The sequence below is a fragment of the Zalophus californianus genome, chromosome 2 (assembly GCF_009762305.2).
Source record: "Zalophus californianus isolate mZalCal1 chromosome 2, mZalCal1.pri.v2, whole genome shotgun sequence".
Classification (NCBI taxonomy): Eukaryota; Metazoa; Chordata; class Mammalia; order Carnivora; family Otariidae; genus Zalophus; species Zalophus californianus.
The window spans coordinates 128,974,297-128,991,152 of NC_045596.1; the positions used below are offsets into that span (position 1 = coordinate 128,974,297).

Here is a 16,856-nt window from a genome sequence, read left to right on the forward strand (position 1 = left end):
TTTTTTTTTTGCATATGGGTGTCCAGTTGTCCCGGCACCATTTGTTGGAAAGATTATCCTTTCTCCATTGATTTATCTTTGCTCCTTTGTCATGGATCAGTTGACTATATTTGTGTGGGTCTATTTATGGGCTCCCTATTCTATTCCATTGATTTATGTGTCTATTCTTTTACCAATATCACACTGTATTGATTACTTATAGCTTTACAGTAAGTCTTGAAGTTGGATAGTGTCAATCCTACAACATTGTTTTTCTTCAGTGTTGTGTTGTCTATTCTGGGTCTTTTACCTTTCCATATAAACTGCAGGTTTAGTTTGTTGATATTCACAGAATAGCTTGCTATGATTTTGATTGGGCTTGTATTGAACCCATAGATCAAGCTTGGAAGAACTGACATCTTAACAATATTGAATCTTCCAATCCATAAATATGGATTATCTTTCCATTTATTTTAGGTCTTCTCAGTTTTTACATATGTATCTTATACATATTTTGTCAGGTTTATACCTGTTTCTTTTTTTGAGTGCTATTGTAAATGGTATTATGTTTTAATTTGAAATTCCAGTTGTTCATTGCTAGTATATAAGAAAGCAATAGACCTTTGTATATTGACCTTGTATCCCACAAATTTGCTGTAATCAGTTAGTTCCAGGGTTGTTTTTTTGTTGTTGTTGATTCCTTGGAGTTTTCCACATAGTCATGTCATCTGCAAGCAGTATACTTTTTATCTGCCCCACTTTTTCTGTCTTATTGCAGTAGCTAATACTTACAGTGCAATTCAAATAAGAGTGGTGAGAGGAGACTTTCTTGTATTCTTCCTTATCTTAAGGGGAAAGCATCCAGTTCCTCATCATTAAGTGTAATGTTAGCCGTAGATTTTTTATAGATATTCTTTATCAATTTGAGGAAGTTCTTCTCTATTTCTAGTTTGCTGATAGTTTTTATATGAATGAGTGCTGGACCCTGTCAAATGCTTTTTTCTACATCTATTAAAATGATCATACAATTTTTTTTCTTTAGCTTCTTAATGTGATTGATTACATAAATTCATTTTTAGTTGTTGAACCAACCTTTCATATCTGGAATAAATCCCACTTGGTCATAGTGCATAATTCTTTTCATACATTGTTTAATGTGATTTGCACATATTTTGTGGAGGATTTTTACATTTATGTTCATGAGAGATATTGGCATAATTTCTCCTTCTTGTAATGTCTTCGTCAGATTTTGGTATTAGGGTAATGCTGACCTCAAAGAATGAGTTCTGACGTGTTCCCTCTACTTCTACTTTCTGAAAGATTATAAAGAATTGGTATCAATTCTTCCTTAAACGATTTGCAGAATTCACCACTGAAATCATCTGGGCTTGGTGCTTTCTTTTTTAGAAAGTTATTAATTATTGACTCAGTTTTTTGTTTTTTAGAGAGACAGAGTGAGACAGAGTGTGAGCAGGGTTTGGTGGGGGAGAGGGAGAGAGAGAATCTTAAGCAGATTCCATGCCCAGTGCAGAGCCTGATGCGGGGCTTGATCTCACAACCCTGAGATCATGACCTGAGCTGAAATCAAGAGTCAGATGCTTAACAGACTGAGCCATCTAGATGCCTTGACTCAATTTTTAAAAATAGATACAGGCCAGAGGCAGGATGTGTGGGGTGTATTAAACGGGTGATGGTGGTCAAAGGGTACAAATCTTCAAACTTCCAGTTATAAGATAAATAAGTCTTGGCGATGTAATGTACATCATGGTGACTATACTTAACAATAATGTATTGTATATTTGAAAGTTGCTAAGAGAGAAAATCTTGCAAGTTCTCATCACACACAAAAAATTATAACTGTGTGGTGATGGATGTTAACTAAACTTATTGTGGTAATAATTTCACATCATATCAAATCATTAAGTTGCACACCTAAAATTAATGCAGTGTTATATATCAATTATATCTGGATAAAAAATAGATATAGGCCTATTCAATTATTCATTTCTCCTTGTGTGAGTTTTGGTATAGTTTGTGTTTTTCAAAGACTTAGTCTATTTCATTTAAGTTGATCAGATTTGTGGGTATAGGGCTGTTCATAATATTGGGGAAAAGGAGATTGGATCCCAGGAAAGGGATGAGCCAGCCATAAGGCGCATAACTGGAGGTGATTATGTTTCTCTATTGATTTCCTGTTTTTAATTTAACTGATTTCTGCCCAAATTTTTATTATTTTTTCCTCTGATCGCTATAAGTTTAAATTACTCCTTTCTTTAGTTTCCTAAAGTAGATGCTTAATTTACTGATTTTAGATCTTTCTTCTTTTCTAATAAATGCATTCAATGCTATAAATTTCCCTCTAAGCACTGCTTTTACTTCATCCCACAAATTCTGATATGTTGTATTTTTGTTTTCACTTAGTTAAAATTATTTTTTAGTTTCTCTTGAGTCCTTCTCTTTGACTCATGCGTTGTTTACTCTCTAAATATTTCAGGATTTTTTCCAGCTATCTTTCTGTTACTGATTTCTAATTTAATTTTTGTGGTCTGAGAGCATAATTTGTATGATTTAAATTCTTTAAAAAATTTTTTGGTGTGTTTTATGCTCTGAATGTGGTCCATCTTAGTGAATGTTCTCTGTGAGCTTGAGAAGAATGTGTACTCTTCTGTTGTTGAAGTATTTTAGAAATGTCAATTAATGCAGATTGATGAACAGTGCTTTTCAGTCAACTCTATCCTTACTAATTTTCTGCCTTCTTGATCTATCCATTACTGAAGGAGGGTGTTGAAATTTCCAACTAAACAGTGGATTTGTCAATTTCTTCTTGCAGTTCAATCTGTTTTTGCCTTGTATATCTTAATGTTCTCTTGTTAGGTATATACATGTTAAGAATTGTTATGTCCTTTAAATAACCAACTCTTTTACCATTACGTAACCCCCCTTTTTCTCCCTGATACCTATATCTGTATTCTTGTAAGCGTTTCTTGTCAACAACATATAATTAGGTCTTGTTTTCTTGTTTTCTTTTGTTTTTTGTTTTGTTTTGTTTTTTACTCACAGTGACAATCTCTGTCTTTTAATTGGTGTATTTAGACCATTCACATTTGAAGTGATTATTGATATAGCTGGATTAATATCTATCATATTTGTAACTGTTTTCTGTTTGTTGCATAGTTTTTTGTTTGTTTCTTTTCCTCTCTGCCCTCCTCCTGTTTTTAGCCTCCCTGGCTTTGAGAATTTTATGATTCCATTTTCTCTCCTCTCTTAGTATATGTATTTTTTAAGAGAGAGAGAGAGAGAGAAAAATGCAAGTGTGGGGAGGGGCAGAGGGAGATGGAGAGAGAGAATCTTAAGCAGGCTCCATGCCATGGAGCCAGACACGGGGATCAGTCTCATGACCCTGGGATCATGACCTGAGCCAAAATCAAGAGTTGGATGCTTAACTGACTGAGCCACCCAGGAGCTCCAATTACATATTTTTTTAAAAGTGTTTTAGGGGTTACCCTAGAGTTTGCAATATATATTTACAACTAACGCAAGTCCATTCTCAAATTATACTATTCTGTTTAACTGGTAGTGCAAGTACCTTATAACACAGTAATTCCAATTCCTCCCTCATTGTTCTTATAACACTGCTGTCATTCATGTCATTTATCCATATACTACAATCACCCAATACAGTAGAACATCTATTTGAACTGCGTGGGTCCACTTATATGTGGATTTTTTACAGTACTGTACCATAAATGTATTTTTTCCTCTTTATGATTTTCTTAACGTTTTCTTTTCTTTAGTTTACTTCATTGTAAGAATACAGTATATAGCATATAACATACCAAATATGTGTCAACGGGCTGTTTATGTTACTGGTAAGGCTTCTGGTCAACAGTAGGCTATAAGTAGTTTAGTTAAGCTCTTGCGAAGTCAAAAGCTATATGCAGATTTTCAGCTATGTGGGGGGTCAGTATTCTGAACCCTTCTGGTGTTCAAGGGTCAACTGTACATTGTTACTATTACTACTTTGAACAAATAGTTATCTATTTGGTCAATTAAGAATAAATAAAGATTTTATCTTTGTTTATTCCTTTTCTGACACTTTTCATTTCTTTATGTAGACTTGAGTTCCTGACCTATATAATTTTCCTTCTTTCTGAAGAACTTCTTTCAACATTTCTTGCAATCAAGTCTACTATTAATAAATTCCCTCATTCTTTTGTTTATCTACGAGAGAAAGTATTTCACTTCCACTTTTGAAGGATAATTTCTCTGGATATAGAATTCTAGGTTGGTGGGGTTTTTCTTTCAATACTTTAAATATTTCACTCTATTCTCTTCTTGCATATATGGTTGGTGAAGAAAAGTCTGATGCAATTCTTATCCTTGTTCCTCAGTAGGTAAGCTTTTTTTCCCTCTGCCTGTTTTAAAATTTTCTCTTTGTCTTTCTGCAGAAGGAATTTGATATGTCCCAGTATAGATTTATTGGTATTTGTTCTGCTTCTTCTCTGAGCTTCTTAGGTCTAGGGTTTGGTGTCTGTCATTAATTAAACAACAATTCTTGGCCATTATTACTTCAAATATTTCCTCAGCTCCATTATTTCTTTATTCTCCTTTGGTATTCCAATGTGTGTATATTATGTTTTTTTTTTTGGAACTGTTTCGCAGTTCTTGAATATTCTTGTTTTTTAAAATTCTTTTCTTTTGGGACGCCTGGGTGGCTCAGTCAGTTAAGTGGCTGCCTTTGGCCTGGGTCATGATCCCAGGGTCCTGGGATCGAGCCCCACATCAGGCTCCTTGCTCAGCAGGGAGCCTGCTTCTCCCTCTCTCTCCCTCTGCTTGTGCTCTCTCTGTCAAATAAATAAAAATCTTTAAAAAAAATTCTTTTCTTTTCTCTTTGCATCTCAGTTTGGGGAGTTCCTACTAATATTATCTTCAAGGTCCCTGATTCTTTCATCAACCATGTCTGCTTTATTAATAGGCCCACTGAAGGCATTCGTCATTTCAGTTACAGTTTTCTTTTTTGATTTTAGCATTTATTTTTTTTAAAGAATTTTTATTCATTGATTTGACAGAGAGAGAGAGAGAGAGAGAGAGCACAAGCAGGTGGAGTAGCAGGGAGATGGAGAGGGAGAAGCAGGCTCCCCGCTGAGCAAGAAGCCAGATGTGGGGCTCGATCCCAGGACCCTGGGATCATGACCTGAGCTGAAGGCAGTCTCTTAACCAACTGAGCCACCCGGACACCCCAGCATTTATTTTTTCATAGAGTTTCCACATCTTTGCTTACATCACTCATCTCTTCTTGCATGTTATCTACTTTTTCCATTAGAGCTCTTAGCATATTAACCATAGTTATTTTAAATTCCTAGTGTGATGATTCCCAAATCTGCAATATCTGGGTCTGGTTCTGATGCTTGCTTTGTCTCTTCAGATTGTGTCTTATTTTCCTTTTAGCATGACTTTTATATTTTGGTTGAAAGGCAGACATAATGTGTGGAGTAATAAGAACTGACATAAATAAGTCTTTTGTATTAATTTAGCTAGGAGTTGTGCTGTGATTAATGTCTGCTGTAGGTATCAGAGGCTTCAGTTTCCACTAGTATTCTTGTTTGTGTCTCCCTCTTTGTCTTTTGGTTTCCATAAAAACTCCTTCTCGTATAGCATCTGAGTCTTGCAGCTCTTTCAGCTATAATGCTCTGTTATACTGGACACCTGTTGATGTGGTGGTAAGGCATGGGGACAGTGCAAATGTTCTATTATTCTGTGATTAAGTCTTGATCTTTTCATGGGTCTCTCTCTCTGCACCATGACCTTCACAAGTGCTTTAAATATTTTGTTTTCCCTTTAGGGGAGACAGGAAGGCTAGAGGGGGCCGGAGTTGGGTAATTTCTCTTCCCCTACAGTGGAGAAGGCTCTGATTTACATTGCTGTGTAGGTCTTTGTTATGGAGAACACTCTGGGTCTAGTTCAGAATAATTACTTTTCCCTCCCCCTGTCAGATGCACAAGGGTTTTTCTTGGCTTTATACCATGGGAATCTGGTGGGGTTCCTGGAGCTAAAACTAAAAAAAAAAAAGGGGGGGGGAAGCCCCTAACACTGTGGCTCTCAAGAGTTTCTCACTCATACACTATTCTAAACTCCACTTGCAGCAATTCTTCGAAGTTACCCCTAAGGGTTTCTACCATTGTGTGGCTCTTACAACTTCTGCTCCTAGTCACCAGATCTCAGATGTGATTCCCTGCATTCTCCTGTCTTTCCAGATTTATGGTGGTGGTTTTCCCACTGACCTCAATTCTCTGATCGATCCAAGAAAATTTACTGACATTCCGTTTATCTAGTTTTTTCTTGTTATAAGATGGGGATGATGATTTTCAAGCTTTTTACATGTTAGAGCTATAACCAAAAGTCCTTCCTATTTTAAAAAATTTCATCATTTGTAAGATCAGGAACCTGAGGCTCACTGTGGTTAAATGAGTTGCTGAAGTCTTCTAATTCCTAAGCTGGTGTTCTGCCATTCACCATACTGCCTCTGGTTGCTATTAATATAGCTCACAAAATCAGCCTGGGGAACACTCTGCAGGTAAAGCATATGGCAGGGCAGAGGGTGGGGCAAGGCAGGAGAAACAGGTGCACTGCTTTGAAAAAAACAATACACTGAAATCTCCTAACAGAGAGTGAACCTTAATAGCTGAGTAGTCACTTTAGCTTTACAAAAGGGTTCAGAAAAGGATTCTTTCATTAGTAAACTGCTTTTACAATGTATGACTAAATTTGTAAAACTGTTATATACATCAATAGCCCTTGAATGTATTCAGAGTCAACTAACGGTACTGAACCCTCACTATATATCAGTCACTATGCTAGAAGTTCTCACAGGGAAATGTTGTTGAATCGCAGTAACTTTGGAAATAGGTTCCTTTCTTCAGTATTTCCATTTTGCAGATTAGGAAAATGGCTCAGAGATATTTAAGGAGCTTATCCTTGATATGAAAAAAAGTAACTAGGGAGGTTGGATTCTAGTCTCTGCCACTAATTAGTTATATAACCTTGACCAAGTTATTTAATCTCTCTGAACTATATTTCACAAAGGGAATAAAAAATAATTATCTCCCAAGGTAACTTAGTGTATAAAAAGCACACTACCACAACTATAATAGTAACAGTAATTTGTATATAAATCTTTATATATAGTAACATATAAATAGTAATCATAATTAACATGTTAGAAATATTAATATATTACTAATATACTGATGGAGATTACAAAATTGAATAGAAATAAATTCTCTTATATGGCCCCTTGTAAAAAAGAGCCATGAATCTCATAAACGTGTTCAAAGCACTCTGTAGCTCTGCGAGGTGTCACATAGTCTTAGATGCCAAGAGAAACAGTGTAAAAGTTAGGTTCTCCCTGGATGATAAGGCTGTTCAGGTCAGCATTTGTGGAAACATGACCATATCAAATTCCATCCCAAAGATGTTAAATTGAGTAGGATGTCAGACGCAGGTTTTTTTGATACAGTTCACGCGGAGTACAATAAGAACGCTGGAAACCAGGGCTGGAATCAGCTACTGTTGCTCTGGAAACCGTTTCCAGATTCAGTGGTTGCAGCTACCACCAAGAGTTCCTGAAAGGGCTGTGTTCTGATGCCTGGGTGAACCCTTAAGAAGAATTGCAAAGTATGGGGCAAATTTGAGGCAGCAGTCTGAGAAATATCAGCCTCATGTGCTGGCTCTCACCTTGAGCCAAATATTATCAACAGAGACATGCAGGGGAAAGGGGCTACTCCACCCATTCCTTTGGGATAGAGATGGACTGATGGGCAAAGAAGTGGAAAATATTCTAGAGGCCAGTCACGTCTATGAGCTAATCTAGGAGAATCCCAACAGGGCCACCATGACCCCAAATCTGTCCTTGACCACTGTGGGTATTGTCACCTAGGCTCCTGGTTCTGCTAAAGTGCCAGGCAGGATCACTCTAAGGGAGGCTCCTATCACAGGCATCTGGTCACCTCCAAGGGGATCCTTAGGACCACAGAGCCCCTCTTGGTAACCATACAACAGAGGAGCTGTGTGACAGAAGAACACAGAAACAGCAACCTTGGAGAGCGGAAGTGGGGTGACTAAGGGAGTCCATTTATTGGTGAGGGAATGGGGTGCCAGCCAAAGTAACAAGTCCAGAGAGTTATTTCAGGCAGCACAACTTGTGACGGTGAGCAACAGGAAACAATTTGGGAAGACCACTCCAGCTAACCAACAGTTGTTAAGCTCAGGGATGTCTACCTGGTGACAGTGTAGCCTGAGTCATCAAGGGTTCGAAACTCCAAAGGCAACAAGTCCTTCAAGTGGCCTCTGACTCACAGGCAGTTCTATCTGTGGCTAGGCAGAGCCAGTGTGCGAGCTCCACGCCGACCGGTGCCATGATGTGCATCTTCAGGGAGTTGACAAAGGGGCAATTTCTCCAAATACAAGACAGGGACAGATTCTTTTTTGGCAGAAGCCACCTCGAAAATCATCAAATAAAAATGGTGGAGGAGTAGTGGGACACAGTGGAGGTCAGCTGGCTCACGAGGCATTTACTTTCCAGGGCAGGGGGGTTTTCTGTGTAACATCTACACCTGTGTTGCCATGGAAACTGAGCCATGTTTTAAAATATCTAATCCAGAGATCATTATCAGTTATAAAGGACTGATGGAACAGGGCTACGAATGGTTTCCTTAGGAATCCAGTTTTCTTCTTACTTAAGGACTCCAGAAATTCTGTATATTAGGTTATTTCCATTTTGCAGATAAGAAAACCATGGTTAAGATATATTTAAGGAGCTTTTCTTTGATATGAGTGAATAACTAATGAAAGTTTTATTCTAGCCTTTTTCTTTTAAAAACAGTTTGTTCAGGGGAGGGGGTGGGGGGATGGGTTAGCCTGGTGATGGGTATTAAAGAGGGCACCTTTTTACATGGAGCACTGGGTGTTATGCACAAACAATGAATCATGGAACACTACATCAAAAACTAATGATGTAATATATGGTGATTAACATAACAATAAAAAAATTTAAAGAAAAAAATAAGTTTGTTCAAGTGCAATGTAGAGGATGTTTGTTTTAATTGACAAGACAATGGTGGCACGACAGAAAATAAATGTGTTTGCTTAACAACAAAAAGACAAGATTTCCCTTTCTAAATAAAATTTACAAATTGTCTAAACTTAAACATTATATAGAATTCAAAAGAATTCCTTTAGATCCTGTGCTAAACCGGGAATAGTTTTATGGGTAAAAATAAAATACAATAAAATACTGGTCTAAGCCAGCACTTCGTATATCATGGACAAGTCTTATACAATGACCAGTCCAAGACCCAGCACCATGTGGAGCGTTAATTGAGGACCTTCTTTCTTTGCAACATACTCTAGTCTAAATGACCGGTGCTCAAATGTGGTCTTGGACCAGGAGCATCAGTACCACCCGGGAACTTGTTAGACATGCAAATTCTTGGGCTGCTATTGAATCAGAGACTTTGGGGGTGGGACCTGGGAATCTGATTAACAATGTGACTCACCTCTCAGGTGATTCTGATGCCCCTTAAGATTTGAGAGCCACGGCTGAAACATTACGATGGCAAGATCTCAGGTCCAAGATGGCCCCCGGCTATGATCCTGAGGCCCCAAAATGGCAAAGTTCCAGTGGACATGCTCGAGTGGGATTGGTCTGTGCACATGGGATCATGCTCTGTGTTGCTGAGGGCAGTGCAACGTTTGCATTAACACATTTCCATAGATATGCCAGCTATCGATGCCAAGAGAGTTTACTGCTAATCAAACAAAGTTAGCCTCAAACTTTTGCTGCTGCTATTCCTAATCCTCCTTCTCGAGGCCATTGGCAGAAGTTGTTCATGCTAAAGGAAAACTGGTTTACTTAAAACAGGGTTTCTTTGTCTTGTCACTATTGACGTTTTATCGTGAGGAGCTGTCCTGTGCATGTTTAGCGGCATCTGTGGCCTCTACCCACTAGATGCCAGAAGCAATTCCCATCCCCCTCTCCCCTCCCACTAAGGCATGACAATCAAAAATGTTTCCAGATGTTGCCAAATATCTCCTGGGGGCAAGACTGCACCCTGTTGAGAACCACTGACTTAGACCAAAACATTTCCTTCAAAGCGGTAGGAAAGGAGGGATGTGGCAGGAATAGGAGCAGGCTTCCAGAGCCCCTGGGGGCAACTCACGTTGTAGGACCGGCCATGCCTCCGTTTCCACTGTACCAGCACTATCTGGGCGATGACCAGGGTGCAGAGGAAGATCAAGATCATCTCCACGTGCATGGACTCATGGCCCCGGTGCATCTTGTACATCCTCTCCTGCTGCAAGCTGGAACCAGCAAATGAGGTCATCTGGAAAAGCCTTCAACCCTTGCACAGCACATTTAGGGGGGAAAAATGTCTGGGCTCATGGAAAGCGATTGGAGGTTTCGAATGTAGGGGGTTTTAAGTTTGATTACAGTTTTCCTAAGTTTTTCTTGGTTTTTCCTTTTCTCCCAGGCTTACGGAGGGGGCAGCAGAGAGGAGGAGCCTGAGTTCATCAGGGAAACCAATTGCTCTCAGCCCTTAACGAGCCTGTGTGGTTTTAGCCTCAGCCTTGTCCTTTCAAGTGAAGTGATGGCGCCAAACAAGTCACTGATGGGCTCTGGAAAGACTTGGGTGCCAGTCCCCGATCTGCCACGTGGTCGCCATACAGACTCGCGGAAGTCACTCATCCTCTCTGCACCTCAGTATCCTCCTTTGCAAACTTAAAGTCATGATCCCTCTGTACTTCACATGATTGTTCTAAAACTGCAAAGCCCATGTTATTTTATTTGTTCTCAAATGAGGAATAATAATGATTATTAGCTTAAATCATATGCAATTGCCGTTTTTGAAAGTCAAAACAGTAAAATAGTGGTAATTTCAAGTAACTTTTAATATTCTGAAGTAAAAGGATATCCTGTACATGGTGCCAATGGAGAGAATATTGTCCAAAGGGATCCAGAACACTCCTGAATGAACTGTATACATGTTTTTTTCATTATAAGGAGAAAGGAGAAGCCCACGTATTATCTTAGGCAGGCACAAACATTCAGATGATGGCTGAATGTCTCAGTTTTTAGCTGGGCTCTTGGGTTTGCGTAATGGTGGAGAAAACACTATAACGGTACGTCATCTGGTTTAACTTCCTATAGCCGAAGTGACTTCAAAGAAAGCCTAGAGCAGTGGTTCTTGATGTTGGTTATAAGTTGGAAATCACTGGGGAGCTTTTAAAAGCCCCAGTGTCCAAGCTGTGCCCAGGTCAATTAAATGACCCTTTCTGCATGTTATGGGCTGAACTGTACCCACCCCCCTTCATATATTGAAGTCGTACCCCCCGCCCCCTGGTTCCTCAGAAGGAGACTGTATGTGGAGATAGGAAATTTAGGGAGGTAAATAAGGTTCACTGCCAACCCTGAATTGGGCCCCAATCCAATCTGACTGGTGTCCATCTAAGAAGAGGCTATTTGGATATAAACTCACACAGAGGGAAGACCATGTGAAGGTGCTGAGAGAAGGCAGGCATCTGCAAGCCAAGAAGTGTCGGGAGAAACCAGACCTGCCGACACCTTGACCTTTGACTTCTTGCCCCCAGAACCATGAGAAAGTAAATTTTTGTTGTTTAAGCCACCAGGGCTGTGGTACTTGTCATGGCACTTCAAGTTCCACATGTGATTTTAAGGGGCAGCCAAGATTGAGAACCGCAGGGTTAGAGGAAGAGAAAGCGGTCCGGGGTCAAGATTAGGGGAAATGGGAAAATTGTGAATGTCCCCAGTCAAATACTTTATAAATAGTGGTTAGCATTTCACCCCCAATGGGGCACCATCAGTCAAGAAGTCTCTTGAAGTTTCCACTTATGACTGGTTATAGTGTGCATTTGATGTACCCATCAGAAAACACTGCAGGGTAATATTCTGTGCCATAAGATTGTGACCTTTTAAAGGCACTCATTGGGTACGCAGGTTGGGTTCTCCCCCTTTACCGGTAATTTCTACAGCTACACTAAAGAGTAAAGTACCAAGTGCCTCTGAAAAGGGCACTGAGGGTGCCCCCTGCTGGAGAATGTGTAGAAATGAGCCTGCAGAGCCTAGTAAATACTCTTGCCTTAGTTCACCTTTGAGATGGAATCTTAGAACCTTCATGCTGGGAGGTACATTAGATGTACTGAAACCCCTACATTTATCAAATGAAGAGGCTGAAGTCCATACCAGGTAAGCAACCTGAATAAAATTACATTGTTAATAGTCTCTGCGTTGGAAGCTGAGCTTAAGAGACAAGAATGATTTTCAGAAGCTCGTTAAAAAACATACTCGTTCCTTTGAAGAAATGGGAAGTGAAGAAAAATAAAAGGGCACAAGCACTTATAGTCTTTACAGCCCCAAATCCAAAATAACTATTTAATATTCTATTTAATGAATAGACTTTCAACTTAGGCCATGTAGATAGAAAAGTGAATTTATCATCAGTCTAAAATAGGGCTTGCATAGATATAAAACAAAATATGCTTTATGACATTCATTTATTTTGTGTATATATATGTGTGTGTGTATATATATATATATATAATGAAAACATATCTCAAATGGTTAGCCTATGTGGAAGTATTTTGGAAAGTATAAAGTAGTGTGTAAATATAAGTATTTCCTATTTTGATTAGGAATACATTCATAATTGATTACCATAATGCAAAAAAGGAGGAACTTTTCATTTTTGTTTCATTTCTTTTGGTGCCCACAGAGCCCTAGTAAGTACCAGAACACAGGGGAAACAGCATATAAAGAAAACCAGATGTATCTTGTGCCTAAAATAAAAACTAACTTGACACTGCCCTATTTTGAAGGGACGTCCAAATCTAGCTTTGTGGGACTGCGTGAAGCACACTGTAGGAAACAGGTGAAACCCCTGTGATTTTGGCCCATGCTATCAGTGCACATGCACGCTGTGCTAGCCCGCCTTCTGTAGCCTGAGACATTTACAAATAAATCATAGTTTCATTTAATTTCTCAAACTGTTAAGGTGGAAATGTAATATTTAGTGTAACAGCTGTAAAAAAAAAAAAGACTCATCACTTACTTCCACTCATCATCCGCAGAAAGCTTTGTGTGAGAGATCTGGAAAACAAAAAACAAAAAACAAAAACAAAAAGAGCCCTTCTCAAAATTTCTTTGTTCTTTTCAGCTTGTATTTTATAGCATTACATGGGAAACCCAAACCATGAAAAATAGTGATGTTTCCTAGTACTAGAGTAACTTAGGATTGAAAGCTCTAGTAGAATATTTGCTTACAGAACACACACACACACACACACACACACACACACACACACACCCAAGAGTATTCAGGTTACTATTAATAAATATTTGATTCTGCTCCTAAGTCAGAGAACCAGATGAGGCTCCATTCCCATAGTTTATTTGGCAATTCAGTGAAGACTGTAGAGAGTGGCCTCCCAGTAGGCAGTGTCACCCTGGCTTTTGGGATAGGATATGGGAATCCTAAAAAACATCTCTTGCTGGTGTACTAAATGATGCCGGTGAGTAAATATCTGCAAGTTCAAGGTTTTAGAGACAGAGATGACCAGAGGCTTTACTTGTTTGGAGCATTTTTTTGTGTTTTCCTGCTAATTTAATTTACAGCTTTGCCCTTGCAGACTGAGCTGGAGAGCACAGACCCCACCCCAGGAAGTGCTTTTGGATGACCTACAGATTGTAGCCACGTGCTGCCTTCCCTTGAGCACAGCTAATCCACTACATTTGGTCATTTGAGACCTTTAAGGCAATCCTTGAAAAGATATAATCTTATAATTTTCATGGAGAGCACAGAGAGCTTAATCCCTCGTCCTATATGTTTAGAGCTAAAATCCCCAATGATGGCAAAGAAGGGAAGGCAAATAAAGCATTTGTTACACAAATATGATCCTAACTAGGTGTTTTTTCTGTATTCTTCAAATGGCACCAGCAAATTTGACCGATGGGAAAAAAACAGTGCCATCCATAGTTCAGTCTAGGTTTCTCTGACTCAGGGTAACCAGGTTCCATAATAAAACCTGTTCTTCTGCCAGAGGCTTGAGGGGTTCCCTTAGAAGAGAGGACAAAGCTTCAGATGACACTGCTAGGGAGAGGCCTAGGCAATATTTGCACAGTGCCAGGACTTGCCAGAGAATGCCAGGAAAGGGGAAGTGGGTGAAGCAGCCAGTGATGCCGGTAGCTTCTCTATGGCTCCCCTGCTTCTGGATGATTCCATCAGGTGGTCCCCGACATTCAAACAGCTGGGCTCCAAGTGCTGCCTTCTGGGAGCAAAGCCTTAGGGGCCACCCTTAGGGAGTAGTAGTACCGGAGTCCCCACCTGTCTGATAGGTCCCTCCCTCTCTGTGGACTGCTGCTTCGGGGTTAAAAAAACATTGCATGGGTTTAGAGCCCCGAACCATGCATCCATTTAGCACCACCTGGCACTGAACATTGAGCTAATGGTTCCTTGGGTGACTGTGGGCACAGCACTAGCCTGTGATTGTCTCAGTTCCCGTATTAGAAACTGGAGATTGATAGAATAGCTGCTCTTGTTAAACTTGCTGGGAATGTTGTGAGTATAAATAAGATGCTACATAAGAGTTTTGTTGGTGCTTAATCCAAGGGCCAATTAACTCAATTAAGAGTTATAATCTAGGAGTGCCTGGGTGGCTCAGTTGGTTAGGCGGCTGCCTTGGACTCAGGTTGTGGACCCAGGGTCCTGGGATCGAGCCCCACATGTGAGTCCCTGCTCCGCGGGGAGCCTGCTTCTCCCTCTGCCTGCCGCTCCCCCTGCTCGTGCTCTCTCGTTCTCTCTTTCTTCCTGACAAATAAATAAATAAAATCTTTAAAAAAAAAAAAAGAGTTATAACCTATAGGACTCCCTGGCTGCTTCTCTTTTTGCTATTCAGGATGATAGGGTTCACAGTGCTTCTTATTAAAGTCAACTTAAAAAAGGGAACTGAGGGCCCACCTGGGTGGCTCAGTTGTTAAGCGTCTGCCTTCAGCTCAGGTCATGATCCCGGGGTCCTAGGATCGAGCCCCGCATCGGGCTCCCTGCTCCGTGGGAAGCCTGCTTCTCCCTCTCCCTCTGCCTCTCTTTCTGCTGGTGCTCTCTCTCTCTCTGTCATGCTCTCTCTCAAATAAATAAATAAAATCTTTAAAAAAAAAAGGGAACTGAGTTTTTAGTTAAGTTGAGAAGAAAAATTACCTTTGCCTTTTACTAGTCATATAGCCCTGGGTCTAAATGTATAACTATCCACCAGATTCTAAGTCATTCATTTTTAGTGAAGTATGATACATTATTCTACTGAAGACCAGAAAAGCTTAGGGAGTGGAAATTAGAGTTGAAAAGTTTTCTGCTAAACACAAGTTAAGAACTTTGTTAGATCAAGTGTACTGAAAAATACTCTCATTTCCTAGGGAAAAAGTGAATATAATGATAATGATGATGATGATGATATTTTCAGAGATATCTCTTTTCTAGTAATAGTTCCCTATAGTACAATATTTTTTTCCTGGGGTGGAGTCTACTTTTTGACAATTTTTTTCTGGTATGTTATTATGCAAGCCCACTTAATATCTTACGAGGATTTATTTTGGAATTAAAATGACACTAAAATTCATCTGGAAAAATAAGCATATAAGGATAGCCAGGAAAACTCAGGAGAAGAGTAAATACTGGACAAGCGGCCTACCAGATGCTGAAATACACAATAAAGCCACCGAAATTAACTGAAGGTGTTACTGGCCCAGGAATAGGAAGACAGATGAGTGGACAGAACACAGGGTCCAGGAACAGATCCAGGTACATATAAATGAGTCACTTCAAGTCAGTGAGAAAAAAAAAATGGATTGTTCAACAAACGTTGCTGAGACAACTGGATGGGCATTTGGAAAAAAATACAGAGCTGTATCCATACCCCATCTCAAAATAAATTCCAGATGGATCAAATATTTAAATGTAAAAAAGAAAGTCTTAAAAGCACTAGAAGACAATATGGGTAAATGTTTTAATAATCACGTAGTGGACAAAGTATTTTTAAGTATGAGGTAGAGATCAGAAATTATTAAGTAAAAGAAAAAGCAACAGACTTTTTTTTTTCTAGGCAGGATGAAAGTTGGAACTTTGAGGGTGAGGGTGGGTAGCCAGGAGGAGCTCAGGGTCAGAGCCTTGCCCAGAGGGATGGTGGAAAACTTGTGGGACTTTGGGGAATTTGGTTGGACCAGAAACCAGGTTGGGGTCACATGGAGAGCCTCAGGGGGTCCATCGAGAGGGCTAGTTGAATCTTTAGACCCCAGCGTCCCCCAGCCCCACCTTCTCTTAGGGACAGTGAAGTGGCTGGCTGGGCCAGGGGCAGGCAGGCAGAGATGGTAGAGGAAAAGGTACAGTGGCTGTCCATTCACTCCCTCCATCCTCTGGATGAGGCACAATCACTTGATTACTGTGGGCAGAGAACCCAGGGTGTCTGTGGGCTGGGGATGGAGAGGTGGGGTACATGGGCTGGGCTGGGAGGTGGCCCCTGCACTCTCCTGCTTCTGGATGCCCCCCCCCCCCCCGCAGGGCTGAGGGTGAGAAGGGCCATCCATGGGGTTGGGAAGGATAAAGCCCTCTGAGCCCTGGAATCTTCTGTGCGGACCTCCGCCTGCCACCTGCCGGGAAGGGTCCACTACTGGTTCCTGAGAAGAGCTGAATGTCGTTGCTTCTGGAGAGTGGGAAATCAGGAATGGGAAAGGGTGGAGTGGTCATGGGGCCCCACTGTTTTTTTTTTTTGTTTGTTTGTTTTAAGTCTTGTAGAACTATTTGACTCCTTAAAATGTG

At 40.2% G+C, this 16,856-nt stretch overlaps 1 protein-coding gene across 6 annotated transcripts in view; it reads right to left on the minus strand.

Moving 5' to 3' along the window:
* RNF175 (ring finger protein 175) overlaps window positions 1-16,856 on the minus strand; it is a 46,858-nt gene that overhangs the window by 24,915 nt on the left and 5,087 nt on the right. For 5 of the 6 annotated variants that reach the window (XM_027598163.2, XM_027598162.2, XM_027598161.2 and 2 more), the window contains exons 2-3: window positions 13,104-13,141; window positions 10,197-10,338 (exon numbers count right to left, since the gene is read on the minus strand). The exons of the other annotated variant lie outside the window; for it this stretch is intronic. In XM_027598163.2, the coding sequence (XP_027453964.1) occupies window positions 10,197-10,338; window positions 13,104-13,141 (180 nt within the window). The remainder of the gene's footprint in view (window positions 1-10,196; window positions 10,339-13,103; window positions 13,142-16,856) is intronic. 6 annotated transcript variants of the gene reach the window in all.